General features: G+C 43.6%; 1 protein-coding gene across 3 annotated transcripts in view; it reads right to left on the bottom strand.

The window, feature by feature from the left end:
* The window catches only part of scaper (S-phase cyclin A-associated protein in the ER), an 84,590-nt gene that overhangs the window by 42,957 nt on the left and 16,811 nt on the right, over window positions 1–24,822 (bottom strand). For 2 of the 3 annotated variants that reach the window (XM_080436985.1, XM_080436987.1), the window contains exons 5-20: window positions 23,248–23,348; window positions 22,651–22,767; window positions 21,666–21,787; window positions 19,926–20,206; window positions 19,046–19,402; window positions 17,512–17,679; window positions 17,331–17,397; window positions 17,099–17,216; window positions 16,430–16,541; window positions 15,820–15,960; window positions 13,810–13,965; window positions 13,557–13,699; window positions 12,714–12,795; window positions 12,464–12,616; window positions 10,707–10,814; window positions 3,672–3,808 (exon numbers count right to left, since the gene is read on the bottom strand). In XM_080436985.1, the coding sequence (XP_080293111.1) occupies window positions 3,672–3,808; window positions 10,707–10,814; window positions 12,464–12,616; window positions 12,714–12,795; window positions 13,557–13,699; window positions 13,810–13,965; window positions 15,820–15,960; window positions 16,430–16,541; window positions 17,099–17,216; window positions 17,331–17,397; window positions 17,512–17,679; window positions 19,046–19,402; window positions 19,926–20,206; window positions 21,666–21,787; window positions 22,651–22,767; window positions 23,248–23,348 (2,363 nt within the window). The remainder of the gene's footprint in view (window positions 1–3,671; window positions 3,809–10,706; window positions 10,815–12,463; window positions 12,617–12,713; window positions 12,796–13,556; window positions 13,700–13,809; window positions 13,966–15,819; window positions 15,961–16,429; window positions 16,542–17,098; window positions 17,217–17,330; window positions 17,398–17,511; window positions 17,680–19,045; window positions 19,403–19,925; window positions 20,207–21,665; window positions 21,788–22,650; window positions 22,768–23,247; window positions 23,349–24,822) is intronic. The other variant, XM_080436986.1, reaches the window with a different exon arrangement.

The following is a 24,822-nucleotide window of genomic DNA, read 5'->3' as shown; positions in this document are numbered from 1 at the left end:
TTAAGAGGATAGGATGGATAGTTTTAGACTGCAACAGTGCGTAGCCTGATTTATACTTGGTCGTATGATGGTGTCATACGTTAAAAATAGCTTCGACGTGCGACAACGGCCGGGGTATAAATTAAGCATAAGAGGCAGACTGTGGAGTGTAACCTAAAGAAGCTGCAATGAAAAATGTACCTCAAATCTCAATAATAGTGGCGCAATACATCCAGCAGAACTCAGCTTGGATGCGAATTATGAAGTGTGTGTGTTCGTTAAAACCCCTCCAGTTCCTCTACCTTCCCCACCTGGGCCAGCACACTGGGTGAAATGAGTTAGGGTTGTGCTCACCCTCTCCATATTCCCATACAGGGGTGCCTTTGTGTACACACTTCTCCCTGAGGTTCACACACACACACACACACACTGGCTGCTCTGTTCCCCGCTGAGCCAAACACATGCAACAAGGTATAGGCAAACAGCTTGTACAAGAGGATCAGTGGGGACTTGGGTTTCTAAGTTCAAAACCCATCTTGACACTAACCGACGTGCTACTAACAAGCCCTTTAAATGGCACATTTTCCAACCCGAAAGACTTATTACTGTAACAAGTTAGCCAGCCCGCAGGAGAAGAAAAAAATACACGGGGTTAAACTGTGTGTGTGCTGCTTTATGACAGAATTCGTCTCAGAGTTGGCCTTGGGAGTCTAGTGAAAACTTCTCGTGCGTTTTACGGACACCATACAGTGTTCCAATAAAATGGCTCATTTCCACCCAACGGTGGAGCAGCTCACCTTTATGTTAACTGGGGCTGTGTTATTTATGACCTCTGAAAGCCTGTTCCCTTTGAGCGCTGGTCTCAGCAGGGCTGGGGCAGGAGTGACAATGAACAGAGGCAGATCGTGTTGTCACCTCCTCAGCAGTGCAGTGCCTCAGAATGCCGCTACACTGATAACCAAGTACTGTGGGCAGAATGCAACAGGCCTTTCATGGGCTGTCGTCGCCGCCCTTTCTTCTTCATTGGAACAAGCATAGCCTCTTGATGAGGAGCAAAGTGAAAATGTTTACTGTAAGTTGAGTTTTGCGGAAAAGTAGGCTGAAATTGCCAAGTCATCTCAACGGATTACAGCCAGACCGATATATCGGTTTGGCCAATATATTGGCAATTATTAGACTTTTTTGACGACCTCGGTATCAACAATTATGCAGCTGATGTGTCCCAATGTTTAACCACTTTCAACCCAACTTTTGTAAAAATAAAAAATATATATTTTTTTGTATTAGAATTGATTTCGCAACTTTTTACAAAATATTGGTCAAAACTTCGGTAATCGGTGGGCTAGGACTCTCCAAAATCCGGATCGGGATAGGACCCAGAAATCTGGCATCAGTCGAGCTCCACAACGGATGACTGCACAAAACAAGTGTAGAATTTAAAGGCTGTTCCCTCATAATTGATTAATCAGTTGGTTTGGTTTTAGTCGAGCGAAACGTTTTCGATTAATTTCATGCTTTTTCCACGGCTAAAGTTATTTATTAAAAAAAAATTATAAGCTTGTCAGATCCAGATTTAAGCTTTCAAATTCAACCAATCTGGTAGAATGCTCAGTTCTCAAAATTCTAATTCAGGGCTATTTCTAGTTTTTTCAACCACTCATATACTTCATTGACCAGAGTCCCCCAGGAGTCTACTACTAGTCCCCCTCTTTAAGAGCTCACAACATGATCTGCGCTCTCTCTCTCTCTCTCAAAAACAAACCATATCACATAACCATAGATGTAGAAAGAAATGAATCCAACAAACAATCCATATATTTTAAAAGTATGACCAAACAAATAAGAACCACAAGTGACATGACACTATGAACCAAGGAAGACTTAAAACACAAATGTATGCTTGCAATATCATGCGTTTGATCAATTACCAGCTTGCTAACATTAGTAGTAGCCTACGACGTTAGGTTGTAGTAAAATCGTAAAAATTGAGAACAATATTTAACAGTAATATTTGAGTAACTGATATTCCCACTTCTCTTGTCAAACATTGAGTTTGCTAGTGTGAAGGACAGGCACAGAGCTGCTGTGTGAGTGATGGTCTGTGTTCACATTGGTAGCAAATGAGGGCAAGTCAAAACAGAGACTATGAGCCCGCTGTGCTGTTGTCTTCAGATTAAATACCACATCATCCATAATGCTGGTATAATCTGCATAATCTTTGTTTCACTCTTTGCTAAATAATATCTGGGGAGGCAGAATTTAAGATAAAAAAATCACACCCAGTGTGAAGTGGGCGGTGTGGTCACAGTGGTCATCACAGTGATGGAAGTTCACTTAAAGAAAAGTAATATTGTGGACCAACCATTGTACACCCCTAACTTAAAAAAACCCATAAATGTGTTTTTTTTAAGTGCATAGTCCTATTTATAGGGCTATGCACATGTGTCATGTGCCACTAGCCAATCACAGTCCTGAATAGACTGTGATTGGCCAATCACGGTGCAGGGTTAGGGGGGTACACTGGTGGCCAATCACAGCGCAGGGTTGGGGGGTGCAAATTGTCCAAACCTCACATATAGGGGCGGTTTCACCGCCCAAAAAAGAGAAAACTAAATTTAAGATAAATAAAATAATTTAGATAACAGAATTTATTTTCTACTTTTCAGCTTTATTTCGATAGTGACTGTGAGAGAAAGACAGGGAAGGCAGACAGAGAGTAAAGGAATGATGACAAACAACAAACAGTCCTGCTGGCTGGGAGTCAAACAGGAGATGCGCTGAAGAAGGCATTTTGCACCCATGTGGTATGCACCCTAACCAATCGGCTATTGGGTCAACCCGTGATGCCACTGTTCTAATCTCATGTGAGACTTCACTGTACACCTGAAAAGGTTTGACGATTTTACGTGGGAAACACAATTTGACAGATTTGTCGATTAAATCAACTAAATCTATTTAGGTGACAAATTCCCATTACTATTTGTCAACTAAGGAAGACTATAGTCGAGGACAGCCCTAGTGGATGGATGTAGCCACATATTACAAACTTAGATACCTTAAACAAAGGTACCACCGTAACTTTGTCTAGAATGGCGGCCATGCTAAATGGCTCATCTCGCAAAATAGCATTAATGAAACATCACATCCATCTCCAATCACCTCCAAACATCCATTCCAGTTGTGACAAAATGCTAAACTTCCGACACAGAGGACCCTCTTTGGCACCTATTTGTTGATTACTATTGATTTTCTCTGATACTTCATAAAAAAAGAAAATCAATAGCCCAGAGAAAGAAAAATAGACGTGGTGTACACACATGCTTCAACACAGTACTGTACACCAGGGGAGCCTTCGGGTTTTGGCAGTGCCGTGGCAGTAATTTGGGGGAGAGCTCTTAACAGGTGAAAGCCCGGGCTCACAGATCGATCCCCAGTTTTGCTCCCCAATCACACAAAGTGGTCATAAATTAAGCTCATCAGTGCTGCGCTGTAGACAGCAGGAACACACACAACATCTGCTTCCCATCTCCTTGTCACTCATAAAATAAGACAAAGTCCCTGGCACAGTCTAGTCCTCTGTACTTGCGGAACAGTGACACGGAGTGAGAGAGATGGGGGGGGGGTGGTGGTGGAGGAGGGAAAGAGAGAGGAACACAGGAGATGGAATAAGGATCTCAAAGGTATCAAATTACCTGGAGTTCATCCTGGCACGGAGTTTCTTCGCCTTCTTCCTCGCCTTCTGCCTCTCCTCTCCGTCCTTCACGCTCTCTGAAGAGACGGAGCCGTCTGTTACGATATCCACAATGTATTTCCTCAACGACAGATGCTCCTGAAACAGAAAATAATAAATACATCACAAAAACGATTTTTATATAACCCATTTTGACCTGAGGTCGTTTTGAAAAACGCCTTCTAAATCCTGACCTAAGTTTTCTGAAAAAAATCAAATATTTATTCAAAACTATTATGTTATATACTGTACATAGCAACAAGAACTCCAAAAGGGGTTCCCGTCTTGAAAGGTATAGTTACAAATAGGGGTTCCCGCCCTAAATGGGACTGTTTACGTCTGTGTGTGGGTTTGACAAATATTGAACCAATGAAAAGTATTAAAAAGCGCTTCTGACTAAACCTCCTAACTCAATTGGATCCTCAAAACGGTCAAACCATCTAGCTCCAACTTTGGAGATAGTTGTTTTTTCCATCATTGATTGGAATGACGAAGTCAGACGGGGAAAAAGCTTCACATTAACTCATTCACTGCCAAAAACGACTAAAACTACTTTTTTCCCATAGGCCCAGACTGCCAAGAACGACTAAAACGACTTTTTGGACGTTTTTTTTTCTTTCTTTAATTCGGCCCACAGAACCAGGAGATATCATTTTTTGAAGATTTAGACTCCTATCCACTTCCTGGTTAACTTATTACTTAAAAAGTCTCTATCTCGGCTCTTTTTTTTTACTATGTATTTCTGCCGAAATATGTTATTTTTAACGGCGTATATAAACGAACGGGAGGTCACGATGACATTTTCTTTTTTTTGCGGAAGCACAGTGATACCCTCCGTGATGAGCAACCATCAGGGGATCGATCATACTGGAGATAAATATTCTGTGACTACTTGAAAACGTAAGAAAATCTGAAAAATCGCTGGCAGTGGGCAATGGTCAAAAACTCCACTTGAGCTGTATTTGGGTAAAGTGGTGATAATATAAGGACACATTCAAGTATCTGACAATGTATAAAGTCACCATACCAACTTTGAGGCAGTATTGTGTCGTTCTAAAAACATGTTTGTTTTTTTCATTTCCTGAAAAGTTTATATTTTGGACATTCTGCCCGACAGCACCAAAGGAACATTCAGTGTGCAGCACATAATAATGAGGTGGGGAAGGGCTGCAGTTTGCATCATGTGGGACAGGGACAGTAGCAGTAGAACTGTACTCTCTCAACACCTCCTCCAGGAGGTGAGCAGCTGAGGGACCTTACAGCACACAAGACTGACAGCATACAGACACAGTCTGCTTGAATAAAAAAATTACAAAAATGTTTTTCTCTGGCTACTCATCTGAAAACAGAGTCGGTGGCCAAATTAAATAGATCTGCCACAATATTAGATGATAAGCCTGGCAGATAGGTTGCACCAGAATGCAGATTTTAAAGATCCAGTGGTTTTTAAAAAAAATGACTGGGGGATCCTTTTATGCCTGAATTGTGCTCTTTGCGGTGAAAGCCAGATAGTAGACCAGAATACCAATGAGATGCACCAAGATAACTCGCCAAGAGAAGAACTTCCCGGTGCAAGTAATCAATCACCAAACCTGCCTATAGCAATTCATGTCTACATTGACCATGGGAATAACACAAAATCCCAACGGCTGCTGAGTAAAAAGGTTGTTCATTGTAACAGCAGGTGTGTATCCATTGTGTGCTGTGTACAGTAGATCTAGCCCTCCCAGTGCTGCCATTATATCCTGCAATTACCAGAGCACCTCTAGTGCTCGGTGCGCTTTGAAGCTACATGCCCACAGACATGCTGAGGGACAGTAAGTGTGAGCGGTGTCACATGATTCTGATATTTCCACCCAGACACGGAGTGAGAGAGAGAAGGATGTAACCCAATTTGGACGACATGATGTATGTGCGAGTAACCAATTACCCAATTATCCTGTCATCCGGCACCCCAGAGGACAGGATGGCCGGGCAGATAAAGGGTCTTCCATTCAGCAGTCTAACCTGTGTGTGTGTGTGTGTGTGTGTGTGTGTGTGTGTGTGTGTGTGTGTGTGTGTGTGTGTGTGTGTGTGTGTGTGTGTGTGTGTGTGTGTGTGTGTGTGTGTGTGTGTGTGTGTGGGGGGGTGTGTGTGTGTGTGTGTGTGTGTGATGTCATACCCTTTGGTCACAAGTGTAGGCGGTGCACCTGCTTCCCTGGATTCAGGGAGAGAAACCGCTGAAAGACAGGTGTCCTTCTACCCAGTCAAGGAGTTATATTCTCCAAGTGGAATCTGCAGCGATTCTTCTGTCTCCTTTGTCATTTTGATTTATCAATTTCAATATAGCTCAATTTATCATCTGCATGGTGACAAATGAGTTGCTTATTTGAAGGAGGACTTGTTTCCCCTCAGAGCTTGATACAGAATACAATTGGAGGCAAAAGGGAAAAAGGCCACAGCAACATTGCAAGAGTATTGAGTTTCCCTCAAAGTGTGTACAATTTAACTCAGAGAGTAAACAAGACAGGGTCTAATAACGGCGTGGCTTCCATGCGGATCTGGGACTTCATGCGGTCAGTCGATGACGTATCATAGACGTATGACTTCAGTCACTCAATACTTGGGCAAGGTTTCAGCCCCAATGGACCGCAATTGAATTCCTCCAATATAAAATTGAAGTTAAGTATTTCAAAAACATATACTATACAGTATATGTGATTTGAAAAGAAATGCGGGCGTTACTTCCTTGACCCTGCTGGCAGTGTGCCCAAGACATTTGGCACTGATCAGTGAGAGAACACACAGCCACAGACTCACAGACAGACCCATTTCTAGATGGCTGGCCTCCTACAGAAACATGCAGTTAACACATTCACTGCCATTGACGGACATCTCCGTCATTTAAAATCCACCCGTTCACCGCCATTGATGGATATGTCCGTCATTTAATTTTTTTCCTTAATTTTTTGGGGGGGAAAAAAGTCCAGAACCCAAGATAACGTGATCCGAAGATTTACTGCTCCATTCACTTCCTGGTTAACTTATTACTTTAAAATCCTGTATTTCGGCTCCAGTGATTTACTATGTATTTTTGGCCAAACATGCCATTTTCAACTGAGTAAAACAAGAGAACTGGAGGTCACGATGACATTTTTTTTTCTTCACTTAAGCACAGTGAAACCCTCCGTGATTAGCAACCATCAGGGGATCGATCATACTGGAGATAAATATTCTGTGGTTCTTGAAAAATGAGTCAGAATGCTTAAAAATGCTAGTAGAAAGCCCCTGGCAGTGAATGTGTTGGAGCCATTTTTTTTTGTTAAATTGATATTCAGGATGTTTCAGAGCAGTCCTCTGCCCTGTACTACCTGACACTGCGGGGCTCGGTCATGACCGTAGCTGGCCCCTGCATGGGAGGCAGCTGTTCAGTAATCTCTCTGAGAGGCTATCCAGTGCTCTGGTCTGCCGGCCTGCCTGACCCCCCCCCCCCCCCCCCCGACCACCCCACCACCTCACTTAATGGGATTATTTAAGTAGCATCTCCAATCAGCTGACAAATACACTGGTGAAGTATCAGGCCTTAACCCATTAAGACCTGAGGCGATTCTTTAAAAAAAATCTAAATCCTAACAGTTTTTTGAAAAAAATATGAAAAATATTTTTTCGCGATTTTTCAAAAATAGCAGATCTGCAAGCTCGTAGCGCGGCACTCGGTGCCGCGCTATGAGCTTGTAGATCTGCTATTTTTGAATAGCCAAAGAATTCTTAAGTGACACAGATGCGTTCCAGGTATTAATGGGTTAAGATACATCAAAACACTGTCACGTGGATGCTACTGTATGATGACCTCAATGTGTGTCATCTTAACCCGTTTAGACCGGGAACACCTATACGTAACTATACCTTTCAATCCAGGAATCCCTTTTGGGGTTGTTGTTGTTGTTGTTATGTACAGTATATAGCAACATAAACCTTTTGTAATTTTTTAATACATATTTTTTCAAAAAACTTAGGTCAGGATTTAGAGGGCGTTTTTAGAATGGGCCTCAGGGTCTAAATGGGTTAACAGATCCAGAGCTCGGCTCAGCGGAGATGGTGCGGAGTAGTGGCTGTTTCAGACGATGTGACTGGATGACGGACAGGTGTCGTACCTGAACCGTTAGAACAAAAGAGCAGCGAGACAGTGCCTGAAGGCCCCACTAGTGTACCACAGACTGACTGTGGGGAGAGTAATACAATACCTCTCTAAACATATCTCTCTTACACACACACACACACACACACACACACACACACACACACACACACACACACACACACACACACACACACACACACACACACACACACACACACACACACACACACACACACACACACACACACACACACACACACACACACACACACACACACACACACACACACACACACACGAAGCAGAGCTGAAAGCCTACTTACACACGGGCAAAATCTAAGTGATATGTTCACCCAGTACTTCTTTTGTCACACACAAAAGGCCCAAGAGGTAGGCTTTCCATTTGGTGTGAGACAGACAGCTGTATTTCATGTTGGCTACTTGGTAAAATGTGATGCTACCCTATATCGAGTTACCATCGCCACAACAGTTTTGGGTAGGGGGTGGGGTGGAATTGATGGCTATCAGCGACATTCAAGATGTGTCAAATAATACCCCACGAAATGTTAAACTGAAACTTTGGAGGAAGACAAAAAAAAAGAGGAGAAGAAAAAAGTCACACATAAGAATGATCCTAACGTATCTCCTGACCCTGTGTTCTTCCCCTGGGCTCTTTTAATAGAACGGCTGTCCTGTGTGATATCAGAGAACAGTGGCTTCGTTCCTATATCTAGACAACAACCGTTTCTCAAAACAGCCTGGCAGGCGGGCGGGCGGGCAGGCACAGGGCTATGCAGGTTCAGCTGGCCCTCTCGATATTTCAACACAGTTCTCAGCTAGAAGCCATCAGGGGTGGTTTCAACAACAAGACCTTTAGGACCAGTCGGTGGCTTTCTGGGAGGTCAGCCCTGGTCGCCCAGAGCCCCGTCCTGTTCCTTCTACACAGCCTAGTGATCCCTCTGCTGGCCGAGAGTGTCCACCACCGCTAGCGGGCGGGGATGAGCCCTGTCCTTGGGTCTAGACTGTCAGCACGAAGGGGGGTTTCTGAGCTTCCATGTCAAAAGGTGAATGATAAATAAATCCCACGTGTCAAGAGCCAGGGCTCCTGGAGATCACCTACATCAAATTAAACCAGGACAGACGACAACTACTAAATGAATGTAAAGAGAGCGATGGCGTGTCTGAGTGTTCCCTCCATACACATCGATCGAACCCTGTTGATAATCATTGTGTTCTCAATTTAATGCGCAAGTCCCTCCGAATGAGAGAAAATGACTAAATATGAAGGTGCGGGGCATCTGGAGCCCGCTTCCTCTGAGAAGCTATGGAGTGACCCCTGCTCGGTTCAGCCAACCATCTTCATTTTAATTAAAAATCTTTCATTGCAGTAAGAGTTATGGAGCAGCAGTCTGGAAAATAGTAGGCAGTTATGTATACATGACTATGTCTGCACTCTCTGCTGCTGCACTAACACTATCAGTTATGTATACAATTACAGTTGAAATCATGCACAAGGGATGGTGATTCAATATCTTCATATTGCTTTTTTTCATCATGCCAATTCAACCATGCACATGAAACTGTGATTTTGTACCTGCTGCTATATTCGCTGAATATGTTTCCTACCTACATTGGAACCATTTCTGCCTTCTGAATTGTATATTTGACTTGACTCTGTAGCTTCCTATTATTTTCCTTGTTCTTTTCTTCTCTATTCTTTCTTTCTCCATTCAAGCTCTTCCTTCAAACTGCAAATGTTTGGAGCTTGTACACAAAATAATGTCACCAACTCTTTTACACCAGTTGCATGAATTAAACGAATTAAACGCTAAACACTAAAATGAGCGTTCACATGAAAAACGAAAAACAAAAAAAGTGAAAACAGCCGATCTAGAAGCACACGTGTCGCATCCCAATTCGCTGTGAGTTTTGCCATTTTCAAATTATTTGAAAAGTCTGTAAATTAGAATGTGTAACAAACCTGAAATATCCTAATAAACACTGTAGATACTGTACTGCATAGCATGTATGCAATCGTCTCTGTGAAATTAAACATTTAGAGTGAATTGGATGCATGATTAGACAAGAACCTACATTGATTAGAATGTACAGGACGAGCCGAGAAAAAAAACAAGAAAAAAGCATTGGCTACCCATCAGCGATAACTGAGAGGAATACACTGCAAGGGTATTTGCTGCAAGTACGTGCATGGTGAACTGTTTATAGCTCCATGTTGGTGAATTGCTTCTTCCCACTGCTATGTTTATCATACTGTCAAACAGGCGGGAAAAAAAATTACCCGCATTTGGGAAAGGAAATGATTTAGAGGAGGCGAAGGAGAGGGTATCAATTATTCCCAGCAGGAAAAAAAAAAGCTGTGAATGAAGGAGGTGCAAGGGCCAAAGGTGGCGCATATAGCACCAACAGTTGTCAGCCTCACAAAGAGCAACGCTGAAAAGCCAATCTCATATTGCAGCCCGAGAGGTTACCTTGCTTTAACGAGCCGCCTTCCCATGGAAAAGCACTTGGAGACAAAACAGCCCAGAGACAAGAGGGGTGATGTCACCCCCTCCACCGAAAGCGCTGAACCCTAACTGTGTACATTTCAGGGCTCATTTATAATCTCACAAAGCAAGGGAGAGAGCCATCGCAATATATGAGGGGACACATAAACAATAATAATGACCCCCCGTCATAAAAGACGATCACCATCTCTCACCCGTCTCTTCAGACGCACGTCAGCGTAGTATACCTTTGCGGGGTAAATGGATGTTGTTAGCTTTGTGCTTGGGATGGTTGTGTGTGTGAGTGTGTGTGTGTGTGTGTGTGTGTGTGTGTGTGTGTGTGTGTGTGTTGGGGGTGGGGGGGTTTACGCACCACTTCCTCATCGGAGAGCTCCCGTCCCTGGATGCTGCTACTGTCGCGGACGGCCTGTTGGTGCCTCTTGCCCTTGGTGTGGCTGAACAGGTGCACCTCAGAGGTGATCTGCGAATGCAAACACAGCAGTCAGGGGTCACTGCTGAGGACACAATGAAGACATGGGCAGGAAGGGGTCAGTGCAGTGGAGTCCCCGGGGAGGCTGGTGAAACAATATGCTACAGGGACACAACCTGACCCCCCACCCCCCTGCCCTTTACGCTAGGTCACAGAGTAGCTGACAATTATACTGGAGGACTCTAGTGCTTGGAAATGAAAGATTTAATTTATCCATTCAACCACTTGTGTGTCAAAATAAGTTGTTACACGGGAAGTATTTCATCCATGACAAAGATATTAGTTGCTAATAAAATTAGTTTTTTATTTTACCATTCAGGCCAACAGCAACCTAGAAGCTTGTTGTTGTTGAAGAGAAATATTTATTTATAGTATTTACTTGATATATTTATATTGACCAAAATGGTCAATATTTCTGTTACGCATATCCCACCCTCTACATGGAATTTTAAACTGAGATACCTCACGGGCCCTGAATTATTACACTTCACTGCCGACTTAAGAGTCAGATTAACCTGTGGGGGGGAAAAAACTGGACGCCCCATAGACAAATACCAAGGGGTGCAAAGGGGAGTTTGGGAATGGCCACAAGTGGAGGCAGGTGTGGATCAGGCAACAATGTTGTTCTCGCAGTGTTGGAACAAAGCCCACTGTCAGATGGCCTGTGTTTAATGTCATTAAATAGAGTGCTTGCTGCTGCTGACCCATCCATGATCTCTGGTGTCAGACGCTGGCCAAGGTCATCTGACATTTTAACAAGATTCCCTCTATCACCCCCTCCATCCTCCTCTTTATCTGATGTCGCTTATGAGCCTCAAGAAGTCTCAAGCCGGAGTTATACTTATTTGCTATTTGATCTACAAGCTCACAACACCTCACTCTGTGACACGCAGTGAGCTTGTAGATCTGCTATTTTCGGTGTGCGACACCGGCACGCAACCAAGTATAAATCGGGCGTCAGTCACCCTTGCAGCCATGACCGTTGTCTCATCACAGATAAATGTGTTTGCCTGTGGATTTGTTGCCTGTCACTAGAGAGAGAGAGAGAGAAGAGAGAGAGAGAGAGAGAGAGAGAGAGAGAAAAGGCAGCATCATCAAGGCCAGACGTAAATCTCAGAGATTTATCCCGGAGTTCATGTTTAATCAATGCAGTTAAATCCTCGTTTAAATGTGCTCTCTTCCCAAAAATCCTCTGAATCACCTTCCAGTCAGCATTTTTGTATGCATGGAGCCTGCCAATAAAGCATAGAGATGCCCACGGACACTTTGCTGCAGCCACCGGTGTCTATGTATCTTCTTCCCTCATGTCTACGTAAACCAGCGAGACCCACAAATTAAGCTTGTGGAAGTGAGATAATGGAGTAAAAGGTGAACATCGACTTGATAATGGAATAAGCCAATTAGAAAGTCATGCAACATGCCAAGGCAAGGTGTTCTCCACGCTGTATGAAAACATAAATGCTTGGTATAAATGGTGCATTTATTAATAGTAGAGTGGAATCACTACTTTGACGAATATGGCGATAAAAACTTTTTTTTTTACGCCGTCAGTGTCTGAGCCAAGGTCACGGGAAGGTAAACAGACGGGTTGCAGCTCACTAGAAACTGAGCAGCGGTGTCTTAGCCTATACTGTACGTACCACGACATTACACAGCGAACAGTGCTTCTTGCGCTCGTACGGTGTCAGTTTGGGGGCGTAGTCGGTGTTGGCATGTCTGCCACTGCTGAGCTCAGCGGCCTTCTCTTTCCTCTGCTCCATCTGCTCCATGTGTCGACGGCTGCTTTCGTCATGCTGGAGGGGAAGGAGCCAGACAGGACGGTCACAGGGGGAAACGGACAACTGCTGGCATGCATATTTAACCGGCGTTAGTGGCGCAGCGTTCACGTGCCTTCGTCTGGATTTTTTTCTGCAGCTCCTCCATGGCCTCCTGCTGAGCAGCGCTCAGAGCGGCCAGGCGTTCCTCCCGATCTCTGAGGAAAGTATAGACGAGAGCTGTGAAAACACACTTACTGTACGAACTCCATGCGACGCCTGGTCTGTGTCTCTCATCTATTTGTCGAGACAAGCGTTACATTCACATAACGTTGGATTCTTACAATAGTCATGTGCAGACTGTATAAAGGTGACCCTATTAACCTTTTTGTTTCGAGTTTTAATTTGTCTTGCCATATAGTTTAATAACAGCCTGGCCTCCTTGTTCAGTCTTTAGCAATCAATAATAAGTTAATGTACTATGTATGAAGTTTGTGAAGGAGGCTGCAATGCAGTGGTCAGTGGCAGAAATGCACCATACAGGCTTGCAGCTTGTGTGCACGTGTATGTGTTGTGACGGTCTAATGCCTTGACCATCTGGTCAAATGGAAATCTTCTTTTAGCAATAAGAACAAAAGTGCTTCACAAGAACAATGTTGGTGTGATAAATAGTTTTTTCTTTTACATGCATAGATTTTCAACTACGGCCCAACTTTCATGCTCTTCAGGCATTTCAGGCTTTCATGGCTGGAGTTGATGATAGTTTTGTGACGTATATTTAGTCTACTTTTGAGGCGACAGACATACATACTGTACTTACATACAGACAGAAAGACAGACTAACCCTGTTCTAGACGGTTAAGCCTTCAGCCATGCCTTAAAAAAATCTTGTCAACTGTTGACACGGTTGATGTCTAACATGCACTATGAGAAAACAACCACGCCATGTGTTGACAAAAAGTTATTCTGATTCCCCCACCTGGCCCGTTCCCTTGCCGCGTCTTCCCTCGCCCGCTCTTTTTCCTGCCTCTGCTGTTCAATGCGGGCCTCCTGCTCCTTTCTCTTCGTCAACAGCTCCTCCACCCTCGCCTGCCGCTCCGCCTCCAGAGCCCGCTTGCGCTCCTGTGGGGAGTAGAGGAAAGAAGGGAAATGTGCTTAGTGTCAAGAGTTACCTGTTGACAAACTGATATTATGCACATTACGCAGTGAGGAGGAGGCCCAAGTGAGGGTACCTGTACAGCCCCGTCTCTGGCTTGCTTCTCCTCCTGTCTCCTCTGTCTCTCCTCCTGCAGCTCGTTGAGACGCTGCTCATACTCATTGAGCTTGGCCAGGACATCGTGCCTCTTATTCTGCGCTTCCAGGGTGTTGATGAACGCTATTTCATTCACCTGCACAGACAAGGGCACAGATAGCAGCAATAATAAATAAGGCTATAAGGTACGTTAAGAATCTGCCTAACCATGACTTATCTATGACGTATTGTGCAAGGTTACAGCCATTGAGTCCCATTGACTTCCATTCTAAAATTAAAGTTAAATATCAAAAAGTATAAAATATATGTGAAAAAACAGACGGACAGACAGACACGGGTTAGCCCTATCGGCTCGCTGGATAACAAAGATAAGAGCTACACTGACCTGAAATGTGTGTGTGTGAGTGTAAGCATGTGCAACCAACACAAAACGGCACCGTCCCCACCACGCCAACAACCCCATATGTCCACCTGTCGTTGGCCCACCACAGCTGGAGCGAGGTGCTGAATATATCAAAGTTCAGTTGCGGGGACCTTTATGTTATTTTTCTGTTTTTTTTTCTCCCGTAGGGTTTTTATTGGTTTATGTATTAGTCTCTGCACGTCACCGACACTGGATATCACTACGGAGGGACAGTCAAGAACTTTCCTAGTACGCGAAGCTCCACTCTTCTCAACCCCCCAAAACTACAAGGCACAGTAGGACAGCGCTATCCATCCGCCCCTTATCTTCTGAATCTTCAGTTGAGTTGTGGCCTCTGTGTGTACTTTTTAATGATGACTCCCGAACCACTCCACGCCATGCCTCCAAGTGGACGCTTCAGCCGTTGTGACGTACAGTAGAGAGGCGGTGCCAAAACAAAACATGTGTGCAGTATATGGAAGGGAATGTATATGAGCCTAAATGTGGCTACTACATAATATACTAACAACATACATACACACACACACACTGACACTGTTATAAACAGCTAGCCTTCTGCAGAGCCATGGGGTAAAAACCCTCTGAATATCTGCTTATCGCTGATATTAAGGAACGTTGGTACTTTTTTGAGGCTTTATTTTGCTTTATTGTGACAGAGTAGAAACACAGTAAAGTGATTAGGAGGAACTACATGCATAACAGATTCTGGGCCAGGAATCTAACTCAGGACAATGTGGTTCTACTTTATTTAGGACCGGCGACTACTTCCACTACCCTCGATGACTTCTGCGGAGAGACAGTGCCTTCGTAAACAGTGTGTTCCTGCTTACAAGAGTACAACTGAACTTGAAAACATGATGAAAATAACGTAATATGAAATAAAACAATCACAAACATGTTTGGTTGTCTTTAAGGATCAAAGCCTTTAGCCAACATCATTGAGGTCCCTCTCCACAACCCTGAGACAGAATAAGAGCCAATATTGAAAATGCTAAAATTCTGCAGACTTCTTTGAGCAGTTTTGAAAGCTTCCAACAGCACATGATTTCCACACATCTATTTGTTTTGGGCTATTTTGAAAATGTTCTTGCAAAATAGGCTCCAACTGCAGATAAAGAAAGCAGCATGAAAACAATGACTGTGAGTCAGTGTTGTGGCAGACTTCTCTTCCCAACAGCACCAAATTTGACATCACCCTTATTTTCTCTGTGAATATAGGCAATATGATGGAAGCAGGGCCAGGAAACCTTGGGTGTTGGCATTCTGAACACATTCACATGGGCAAAAAATGTAGCTAGAATTAGTAGAACTGAAACGTTCACAGTCCTCGACATGGACTTTTGAGTCACCATGTATCGATGTATTTTAACACTTAAGTTTAAATTAAGAAAGTACCACCGTAAAGTAGTAGATTTAAATTCCTCATCGGTTATGCTTAATTAATACTTGTTGTACGACGGTGACACTCGTCGAAAATAGATAATCTACAATAGATAATCTACAAGCGGTCCAGGAGAAGCACTGTGCTCTAGGCTAGGGGAAGCCCGGCCTCTACTCTAAATGTACCTTATTGTCCTCCTCTTGGGCTTTCTTCACGATGGCCTGGAGCTGCAGCTCCCGCTTGAACTCCGCGTGCAACAGCTTCTCCTCCATCATCCTCCGACGCTGATCCAGCAACTCCTCCTTCCATTTCCGCACCTCCTTCTCCTGCAAACCACACACACACAGAAAAAAATAAGACACGGGAGACGAAGGGTTTAGGAAAAAAAAGCACTAGGTCAGCTCGTTTAAACTCAAGGTACAATCTTGCGAGGAGAGAACGACTACAGTTCCTTGATCCAGTCTGTTGTTATCCTCTCCAGCGCGTCCACATGGGGATTAATAAGAGTACACAGCACTTCATGTATTTATGTGGTTAATCCTGATTTATTCTCAGACTCACTCATCTCACCAGGGCCCGGAGAACAAAAACAAACTTCATGAAAGACTGTTGACTTTGGCCTGGGGGCTCTCACACTAGTGTCTGTGGCCAGCTGGCCTGGACGAGAGCGGGGGCGGGGGGCTATGATATTTAGTGATTCTATCTGGCAGTGCGCTGACAGAACCTCTCCTCGTGAGCCAGGCTGGGCTCAGGCCGGCATGGGTTTTCTTCCAAGGGTGCTTTCCCTCCACTCACCCTCTCCAGGAGCTTCTGCAGTTTGTGCGTCTTCTCCTCCCTCAGCTTGTCCCTCAGCTGTTGAGCCTTCAGTTGCTTCTCTTCGTGTTTCTTCTTAGACTCTGCGATGGTCCTGCCAACAAGACACGGAAACAAACCATTACATCTGCTTCTGCTTCCTCATCGCCGTCGCCAACACACAATGAGCCAGTGTGGACTCTGACACAGGATGCTGCAGGTGGCAATACAAGCCTAAAAGCAATGAACAGTAGGGTCTTTTGTAAGGTGGCCAGTTTTAATCCATGGTAGAATACAGGCTGTGAAACTAAGGGGTGAGTAACCTTCTCCCCTGCTTAACCCATTCAATCCGGGGACGCATCTCTGTCATTTTTTGATTTCACAATTAAAAAAAAGCCTATCTACAAGCTCATAGCACAGCACTTGGTGCCGCGATGAGCTCGTATATCTGCTATTTTGGAATAGCCAAAGAAATCTAAAATGACAGACATGCGTTCCCGTATTCAATGGGTTAAAAAACCCCACTGCCATCAATGTGCCCTTGAGCTAACTTAATGCCTAACTGGTCAAGTAGAACAGCTGGTTGTGCTAGGTGCTCACAAATGTCAGCAGGGTGTAACTGAGTAAATGGTTCCTGAAAAATGACACACAAAGAGCGCTAAGCTCACTTACCTTTTGCGTGACGGAGAAGATAATTTCTCGTGCATGTGTATCCCGTGTCCAGGGGGGCGGGAAGGCTCCTCCTCCACGATGTCCCCCCACGACGTGCTCTGACGCAACGCCTCACGAGCTGCATTGACGACGGACAAAAGAAGTTATGGGCAGGCGACTCACTAAAATGACATTAATGGCATTACTGAGAGAGAAAACCCAGTGGTTAATGAGATCTAAAGTCATGCAGTACCTTCGTAATCAGCCAGCATATCACTCCAGTCAATATTCAGTCCACAGCCTCCACTGCCAATGCTGGCCTGTAAATGTAAAAAGTAGTGTTCATAGTGCTGCAAGGTTGACTCAAATCGAAAATCTGTTTACCATATCAAAGGTTATGATAAAGTACATATGAGATGCATGAGCTGTCTTACAGAGAAGTCACTTTCATTATCCGTCTCCAGTTCATTGTTCTCAGCCTGAATCTCTCTGGTTAGCTGCTCCTCCTCGGCTATGGCACTGGCAATGGCCTCCTCATTGGCCTGCTCCAAGCGGTCAGCCAGCTCCTCTTTCTTAGCCAGGACCTCTGCCATGGACTGGGGCTGGACACAAGGCACAAACACCAACTCACACACAGTGTTTCACGTGCCACATTTGACATGTCATCACTCGTCGGTTCATTAAACCAAATTTGGAAATACATTTCCAGTTTGTAGCATTTCCATGAATACAGCAATTAACTGATTCATTGTAATAAGACAAGTGATTCAAAAAGGAGAAGAAAACACCAATTCAAACCCAATCACAGGTTGTACCACAGAATCACCACAAAAGAGCAAATCACAAGTGAGTAAGCATTCAAAACTCATGCAGGGCATGTTCGCTGTGAGGATGAAGAGATGGTGGGAGGAGGCAAATTACTTACTACATAATGTCTGATATGAAGTGGATATTTCTGCCCTGAGAGACCTTTGTTTGTGTGACATAACTGCATCCAAAGAAACCATATCGAAATGCAAAGTTTACTCCAACCTGGGACTGATATGAAGACACTGAGGAAATTTGTCTCCAACAAGGGGTCTGCAGGAAACTCTAAACATTACAAGGTTTATCTGTAACATTCTATGTGACTCGGCTGGCAGAACAGAAACTCCCAGGCAGTGTTTGTTCATAGCTCCTTTGAAATAGCTTTTGCAATAACTAATTGATGTCTATGGCTTAATTAGCAAGCTTCGTTAATTTAAGAGGACTTGGGTCATCATGGGCTAGTAGCCACACTAGTGACTGTCATTGAAGGGTAAGTTAAACTATTTTAGCCCTATATATAATTTGTCTCTTACATACCTGTTTATGTTTATGTTTATTAAAGGATCCCCATTAGAGTCACATGAATGAGCCTCTAGTCTAACCTGAAGTATTTGACGCGCAGAGAATATTAGCTCTAGGGTCAGCTGTCAAAGCTTAACGTTTCAACCGACAGACTCTAGCTAATATTGTATGTAGGTCCTAAAATGTACCCTATTTAAGTTCTTAGTAAATAATAATAAAATTTCTAGTTTGCCGAAAAGATCACACCTGCCACAAGCAAGGTGCATGGATTGGAATAGGACTTGGAATGAACTACTAACTAACTGGACCTTCTGTATAGGTTCTCAAGCTTCTTTGAACCCTAGCGGACAGCACTTTTAAAAGTGTGATTAGAAAGATACAAACAAGGCAGATACATTTTTTTGGGGGGGCTACACCTTAACAGACATCACTTGAGTTTTAAGGCCACCTACATGTCATTACTGACCATTCACAGTAAACTGGTCTCTGCCTGGCAGAGCTATGCAGCGATGTCAGCACGTCTGGTCTGGAGATTTCTTAAGACTGACTTTGTTTAGGCGGTGAAGGCCCCCCCGGGGATCCCTGACCGCCCCCCACCTCCCCTTCCTCCCCTCTGCTCCTCCATCTCTCAGCACTCACAGTGGAAAGCTCTGTGGGGTCCAGCACACTCTCCAGTTTCACCGCTGCCATGGGAGCCTCGGCCTGTCCTGGAACAGATGTTGCCATGCCGTGCGACGCACCCCCCCCAGTCTCACTGTCCCCTTGGGCCAGCACGGTGCAGGGCCCTGGGTCCATCAGGGGTTGGTCTGGGGATGGGGAGAGGGCCGAGGTGTGGACCGTGACGGGCGGGGTGAGGGCTATGGGAGAGCCCGGGGCTGAGGATGTGGGGGGGTCTGGGGGTGATTGGGGACGAGTGGGAGCTGAATTGGGAGGGGGCACGTCGCCATGGGATGCGTCGACACACTGCCCTGCATCTTGCACGCGCTCTGCTGGGGGCTGCACCGACACAGTCACACACAAACACACGCACAAACACAATCAAACACATGCATATTGTCAAGCATTTCATGAAAGCAGTAACCACTAAAAAAACAAAAAAACAAAACACACACCATGCAGGGAGGCTGGCACTGACATGCCCTGAACATTCAATTCGGATCAAAAGATGCAGATACATGTGGAAAATACCGATTTTGTGTTTGAACAATCAACCAATGCTTCGAACACACCCATAACACGTGCGTTTCAAGGCATCGATAAGAGTATTTATTTCATGAAGAGTGAAAATGGGATTTCTGCCCCTGAAATGTCAGCGTACAAATCAATCGTCTTAAAAGCTCATATGCCTGTCTGGACAGCCTGTCTATGAATACCGTGGAGCCCAAAACAAAAACAACGTGGCTGATAAAACAGTCTAATGTTACTCTGCTCCTTGTGAATAATTGATATCTGGGGACTACTGGGGAGGAGTCGGGGATGGGGGGGGTGTCAGAGTGAGGGAGCAGACCTCAGCCAGTACCTCCATCATGTTCCCTTCCTCGGAGTCCCCTGCCTCCTCCAGGAGGGCGGGCTCCACAGGGATTTGTTGCTCCAAGACCAACTGGACCCCATCATCGTCCTGGGGGCAGGGAGGCTGGACTTTCTGCTGCGGCTCATATTGTCGACGGCTGTTCTTGGTTGTCTCCTGGTTGGAGACGGTATGAGCTACGACTGGGCTGACCTTGATCACGATGGCGGCAGAGCGAGGTTTGGCAGGACGACCTCGCTGGACGGTCTCCCAGCCCTCAGCGTCCTTCTTACCTAGGAAACACACCAGAGGAATATAACGCCAACATGCAAGGACCCACGCTATAACTAAGTTATGTAGTTTTATTAGCTTTTGTTTGGGCTTTTGTTAACATGAACAGCTATGTCCCTCTTTGAGCTGCTAAAACACAATCATGGATTAAATAAACCATCATTAATTAAGATTATACAGTCCACTCCCCGCAAACAGTTTTAACTCAACCACCGCCAAAACAATTGTTGGTAAGAGAAGATTAAAGGAATATTTCACTTTCAAACATGTTTGGTGTCATTTCAACGTCTACTCAGGCTTTTGTGTGCACCCCAGACAGTTTTTAAGTTGCTTGATTCAGTATTTAGATATTTGATATTCATTTTAACAGACACACCCCCTTTCTATCCAAACCCAATGTAACTTCAAACTCCATTTTAACCATGAAAGATTCATCGAAAACACACGTCCTTGGTTACCTTTTTCATTTATTTTATTTTATTTTAGTTTAGTCATCCCCCGCCCCAAAATAATTGAAAAAGTAATTGAAAAAACAAGCTCCCCTAACGTTTTAGAAGCACAATATCAGTCATCAGAATCAAGGACCAATGGGTTTGCATAGAAAGGGGGAGTGTCTGATAAAATTAATATCAAATATCTAAATACTGAATCAAACAACTTAAAAACTGTCTGAGGTGCTCACAAAAGTAGAAAGTAGATTAAAATGTTTGTTAAAATGACCCCAAACATGTTTGAAAGTGAAATATCCATTTAAGACAAAATGTCAAAGACAAGTAGAATATGATCAATGATCATCAGCAATGTACAGGCAGATTGAACCTTTTTATGGTCAATTATGGAACATCAAGAAGGCAGATAGCCTGCTTCCTTGCATTGCCGGTTTTATACCTAAATAAAGTTTATCATTATGAATTAGAAACCTATTCAATTCTGTGACTCAAGAGAGCCTCATTTTCTTGCCTCACATCTTTTATTTTATTCAAAAAGCAAAATATGTAGATATAAGCCAACCTACTTGAACCCAAATTCTAACCTACTAAACCTACAAAGTTTTGTTCAATGTGCATTTTATGTATTGTTGAATGACAATAACATCTATCTATCTATCTATCGCATGACACAGTGAATATAGATTCACTTACCTAGAAAATACCACAAGCGAGCAAATGTTATGTACCATTAGTTTGCATTGAAATATAAACAGCTTCTCCTGACTAAACAGCAATACACCGTGCGGTAGAGTACATACAGTAGGTAACATTAGCATGGCAACGTACTTTCAAATTCTATTGATTTACAGTACAAGCTCTGTGAAAAGATATGTTGGATGACTGCCACCCTGACCTGAATTCACTAATGTGACCCCGGGTGCACCATGGGGAAAAAGGGTTACGTTCTATAGAAGGTCACTCTTAGAATAGTCAGGCTTTGTCACATCCAGGGACTAGGAGCTGTCCTTACCCGTTTTTTCTATGGGGCAATTGTTGCTGGTGACTGGAAGGGACTGGGAACTCTTGACTCGGTCAGCCCAGCTAGGGCCTGTGTGGGAGAGACGAGCCGCAGCCAGCGTAGATGGCGGACCACTGGAGGACACACACACACACACACACACACACACACACACACACACACACACACACACACACACACACACACACACACACACACACACACACACACACACACACACACACACACACACACACACACACACACACACACACACACACACACACACACACACACACACACACACACACACACACACACACACACACAGTAAGACCAAATAACTCCCAACCCATTTCAATGAAGGCTAAAGCAGAAGAAGGTATTTTCCATAAAAAAACCTTGTTAGCCAAGTGCTAACTACTTATCCGAAGACGAAGTAGCTCATTCTGCCTGTCCAAACATTTTACTTAGTCTGATGGTGGTGTCTTTCCAACCCCAGTTCTCTCCACTCTCATGGCGCACGGGACAGTATTGAGCAACAACAGGCCTCCATCATGAATGATCAATACCCATTTCCTGCCGCCTCCGATTACAGAGCGCTGCTCCTATTGAACCGATGCCTCAGCAGTCTTTAACAAACACTTTTATCTACACCTCCCGTAGTTTCTGTGGCCAAAGAGTGAGAGACTAAACAAATTACATTAAAACAAATGCTTCGCCAACAGCAATCAATCGCCCACCCATTAGCAGATAACGTTAGCCTATGTGGCCGGCACCTTCACAGAAGGCAGGCCTTTAGTGCATCATTTCAGACATCGATTTACTAATAACGCCACGTGTCATGATACAATAGTAACAAAATTAGTCTGTGCTTATCTTTTACCGTAAATTCATCCGTCTAATGGTGGGAGGGAGATAAAACCTGAGTATAGTGATGGCAGCAAGGCTCCGGTATGCAGGAGACTGTGACAGCTTACAGTATGTGACGGCTTACCCAAAGTTGAGGGTGCGGCGTGCGTTTGGAGAGGCAACGATTCTGTCAGCCGAGGGGCTGGGCATCACATGACGTCCCGGAGACATCTTACGTACTTCCCAGGCTAAAGAGGTGGGTCTGAAAAGAACACAACACAGTCAGACATTATCATAGCAAAACTAATTGTTATTCCTAGCGGCTAACTACACACTTGACTCACACTGATGGTGGGTAAAAGGCTGATTGGCCCACAACAAATTGATGTCGTAAACGATTGATGATGTAAAAGATTCAGGTTGTCGCACTGATTAACAACACTTTAATGTACAAATCAGCAGGCAGCAGGGGGATTTTTATTTCTTAGTCAATGTGTGGTCATTGTGTTAAAGACAAGCCAATAAACTGAGGATCTCTTTGAATTAAAGCCAAGTCTATTGATCTGTTCCGTTTGAGACTCAAAGCCGAGGCTCAGACACCAGCACTTCGAGTTTCACCTCAGGGAGCAATTGAAAATTGGACAAGAGAGTGGGAGAGAGAGAAAGTGAATGACACACACAATGAAGGTAAGAGAGAGAGAGGGGGGTGTGATGGAGAGAGAAAGAAGAAGCCCTAGATCACCTGTTCTGGGCATCTGTTTTTTCCAACTTTTCCTGGAGCTGGATCCAGTCTATGAGAGCTTTGAAGTCCCGTACATAGTTGTCCAGCATCATCAGTACCTCCTGTAGTAACAATTACAAACACATGAACTGTGAGAACCAGCAGTAAGCCTGTGCATCACATACAAGATGGAAAATGGCAGAACATTTTGTCCATTTCTTTTTTTTATTCTTCTTCACAAATGTAGTTATAATGCCAACTTTAATTATACAATGAATACATGAACAAGTAATATAAAATAAACACACTGAACTTTATTTAACCACTTAAGCCATATTCAAGAAATAGCCGATCTACAAGCTCACAATGTGTTCACAACGTTGTGAGCTTGTAGATCTGCTATTTGTACATTTAAAAAAAATGTTTTTAACGGCTGCATTATTGCCAATACTGAGTTCGTCAAAAAAGGTCAAATAATGGATAAGATATCAACTAGACCAGTGGTTCCCAACTAAGTTTGGGTCGCGGACCAAATTTTATGGGCCGTGAGTAAATATCCTTTCTTTCTCGTTTCCTTTTTTAAAATGTTATTATTTTAAAAGATTTTAAAAGATTTCCAAAACAAACAAAAAATCATAATTAAAAACAAACATTTTTTTTCAAAATCATTTTCCAAATAAAAAAAGAAATCTTACACATTCCATAAAACCATAATTTAAAAAATTACTTTTAAGAAATAGTAAAAATAGCCGATGTACAAACCAACAACACAGAGCGCCGCTTGTAGATCGCTTATTTTCACTAGTTTGGGTCCTGGGGAGCTCGAGCTAAAACGTTTGGGAACCACTGAGCGTGACCGATATATCGAACAGGCTCTTGTAACCAGCCACTTGTTTTCACCAAAAATGTTATCCGTTTCCATTGTGGTTGAGAAAATGGCCAATTTTCCAAATTGTTGTAATGTTTCAAATTCACCTTTGTTCCCAGATAAGAGTCTAGTTTCATCATACTGAAGACCTTATTTACAACTCTCATAAAAAGTTATTTAATGGGTATTCTTAGCATCTGTATATTTAACATAGCAATTTCTGTACTTGCTGTGTTTTTGTTGAAAAGAATATATTTTACATAAAATAGTTAAACTGCTTTTAACCCATTTAGGGCAGGAAGTGGAATCCCTATTTGTAACTATAGGTCATTACACACCGGCGATTATGCGAATATACGCAAAATTCGGACTCGTTCCGAATAATTAAAAGACGCTTTTTCGCTTTTCCGCTCCGTGGAAGCTTGCATTGACTTTATAAGGTTTAAAAAAAAACATATTATTCGCATGAAAAAATCGCACCCGGTGTGTAAGGAGCTTAAACCTTTCAAGACGGGAACCCCTTTTGGGGTTGTTGTTGCTATGTACAGTATATAGCAACATACATTTTTTCTTAATTTTTGAATAAATATACGTTTTTCAGTTAGGTCAGGATTTAGAAGGCGTTTTTAGAATCGGCCTCAGGTCTAAATGGGTTAAGATATCCAGTGATCTGTGTTTACTAAAGAGAGATTTACATAAGATGAAATAATAGATAAGAAGCGCTTTCT

The sequence above is a fragment of the Gymnoscopelus braueri genome (assembly GCF_963280865.1).
Source record: "Gymnoscopelus braueri genome assembly, chromosome: 9".
NCBI classification, from domain to species: Eukaryota; Metazoa; Chordata; class Actinopteri; order Myctophiformes; family Myctophidae; genus Gymnoscopelus; species Gymnoscopelus braueri.
The sequence above is the reverse complement of the archived record's forward strand: the minus strand, read 5'-3'. Positions and strand labels throughout refer to the sequence as shown.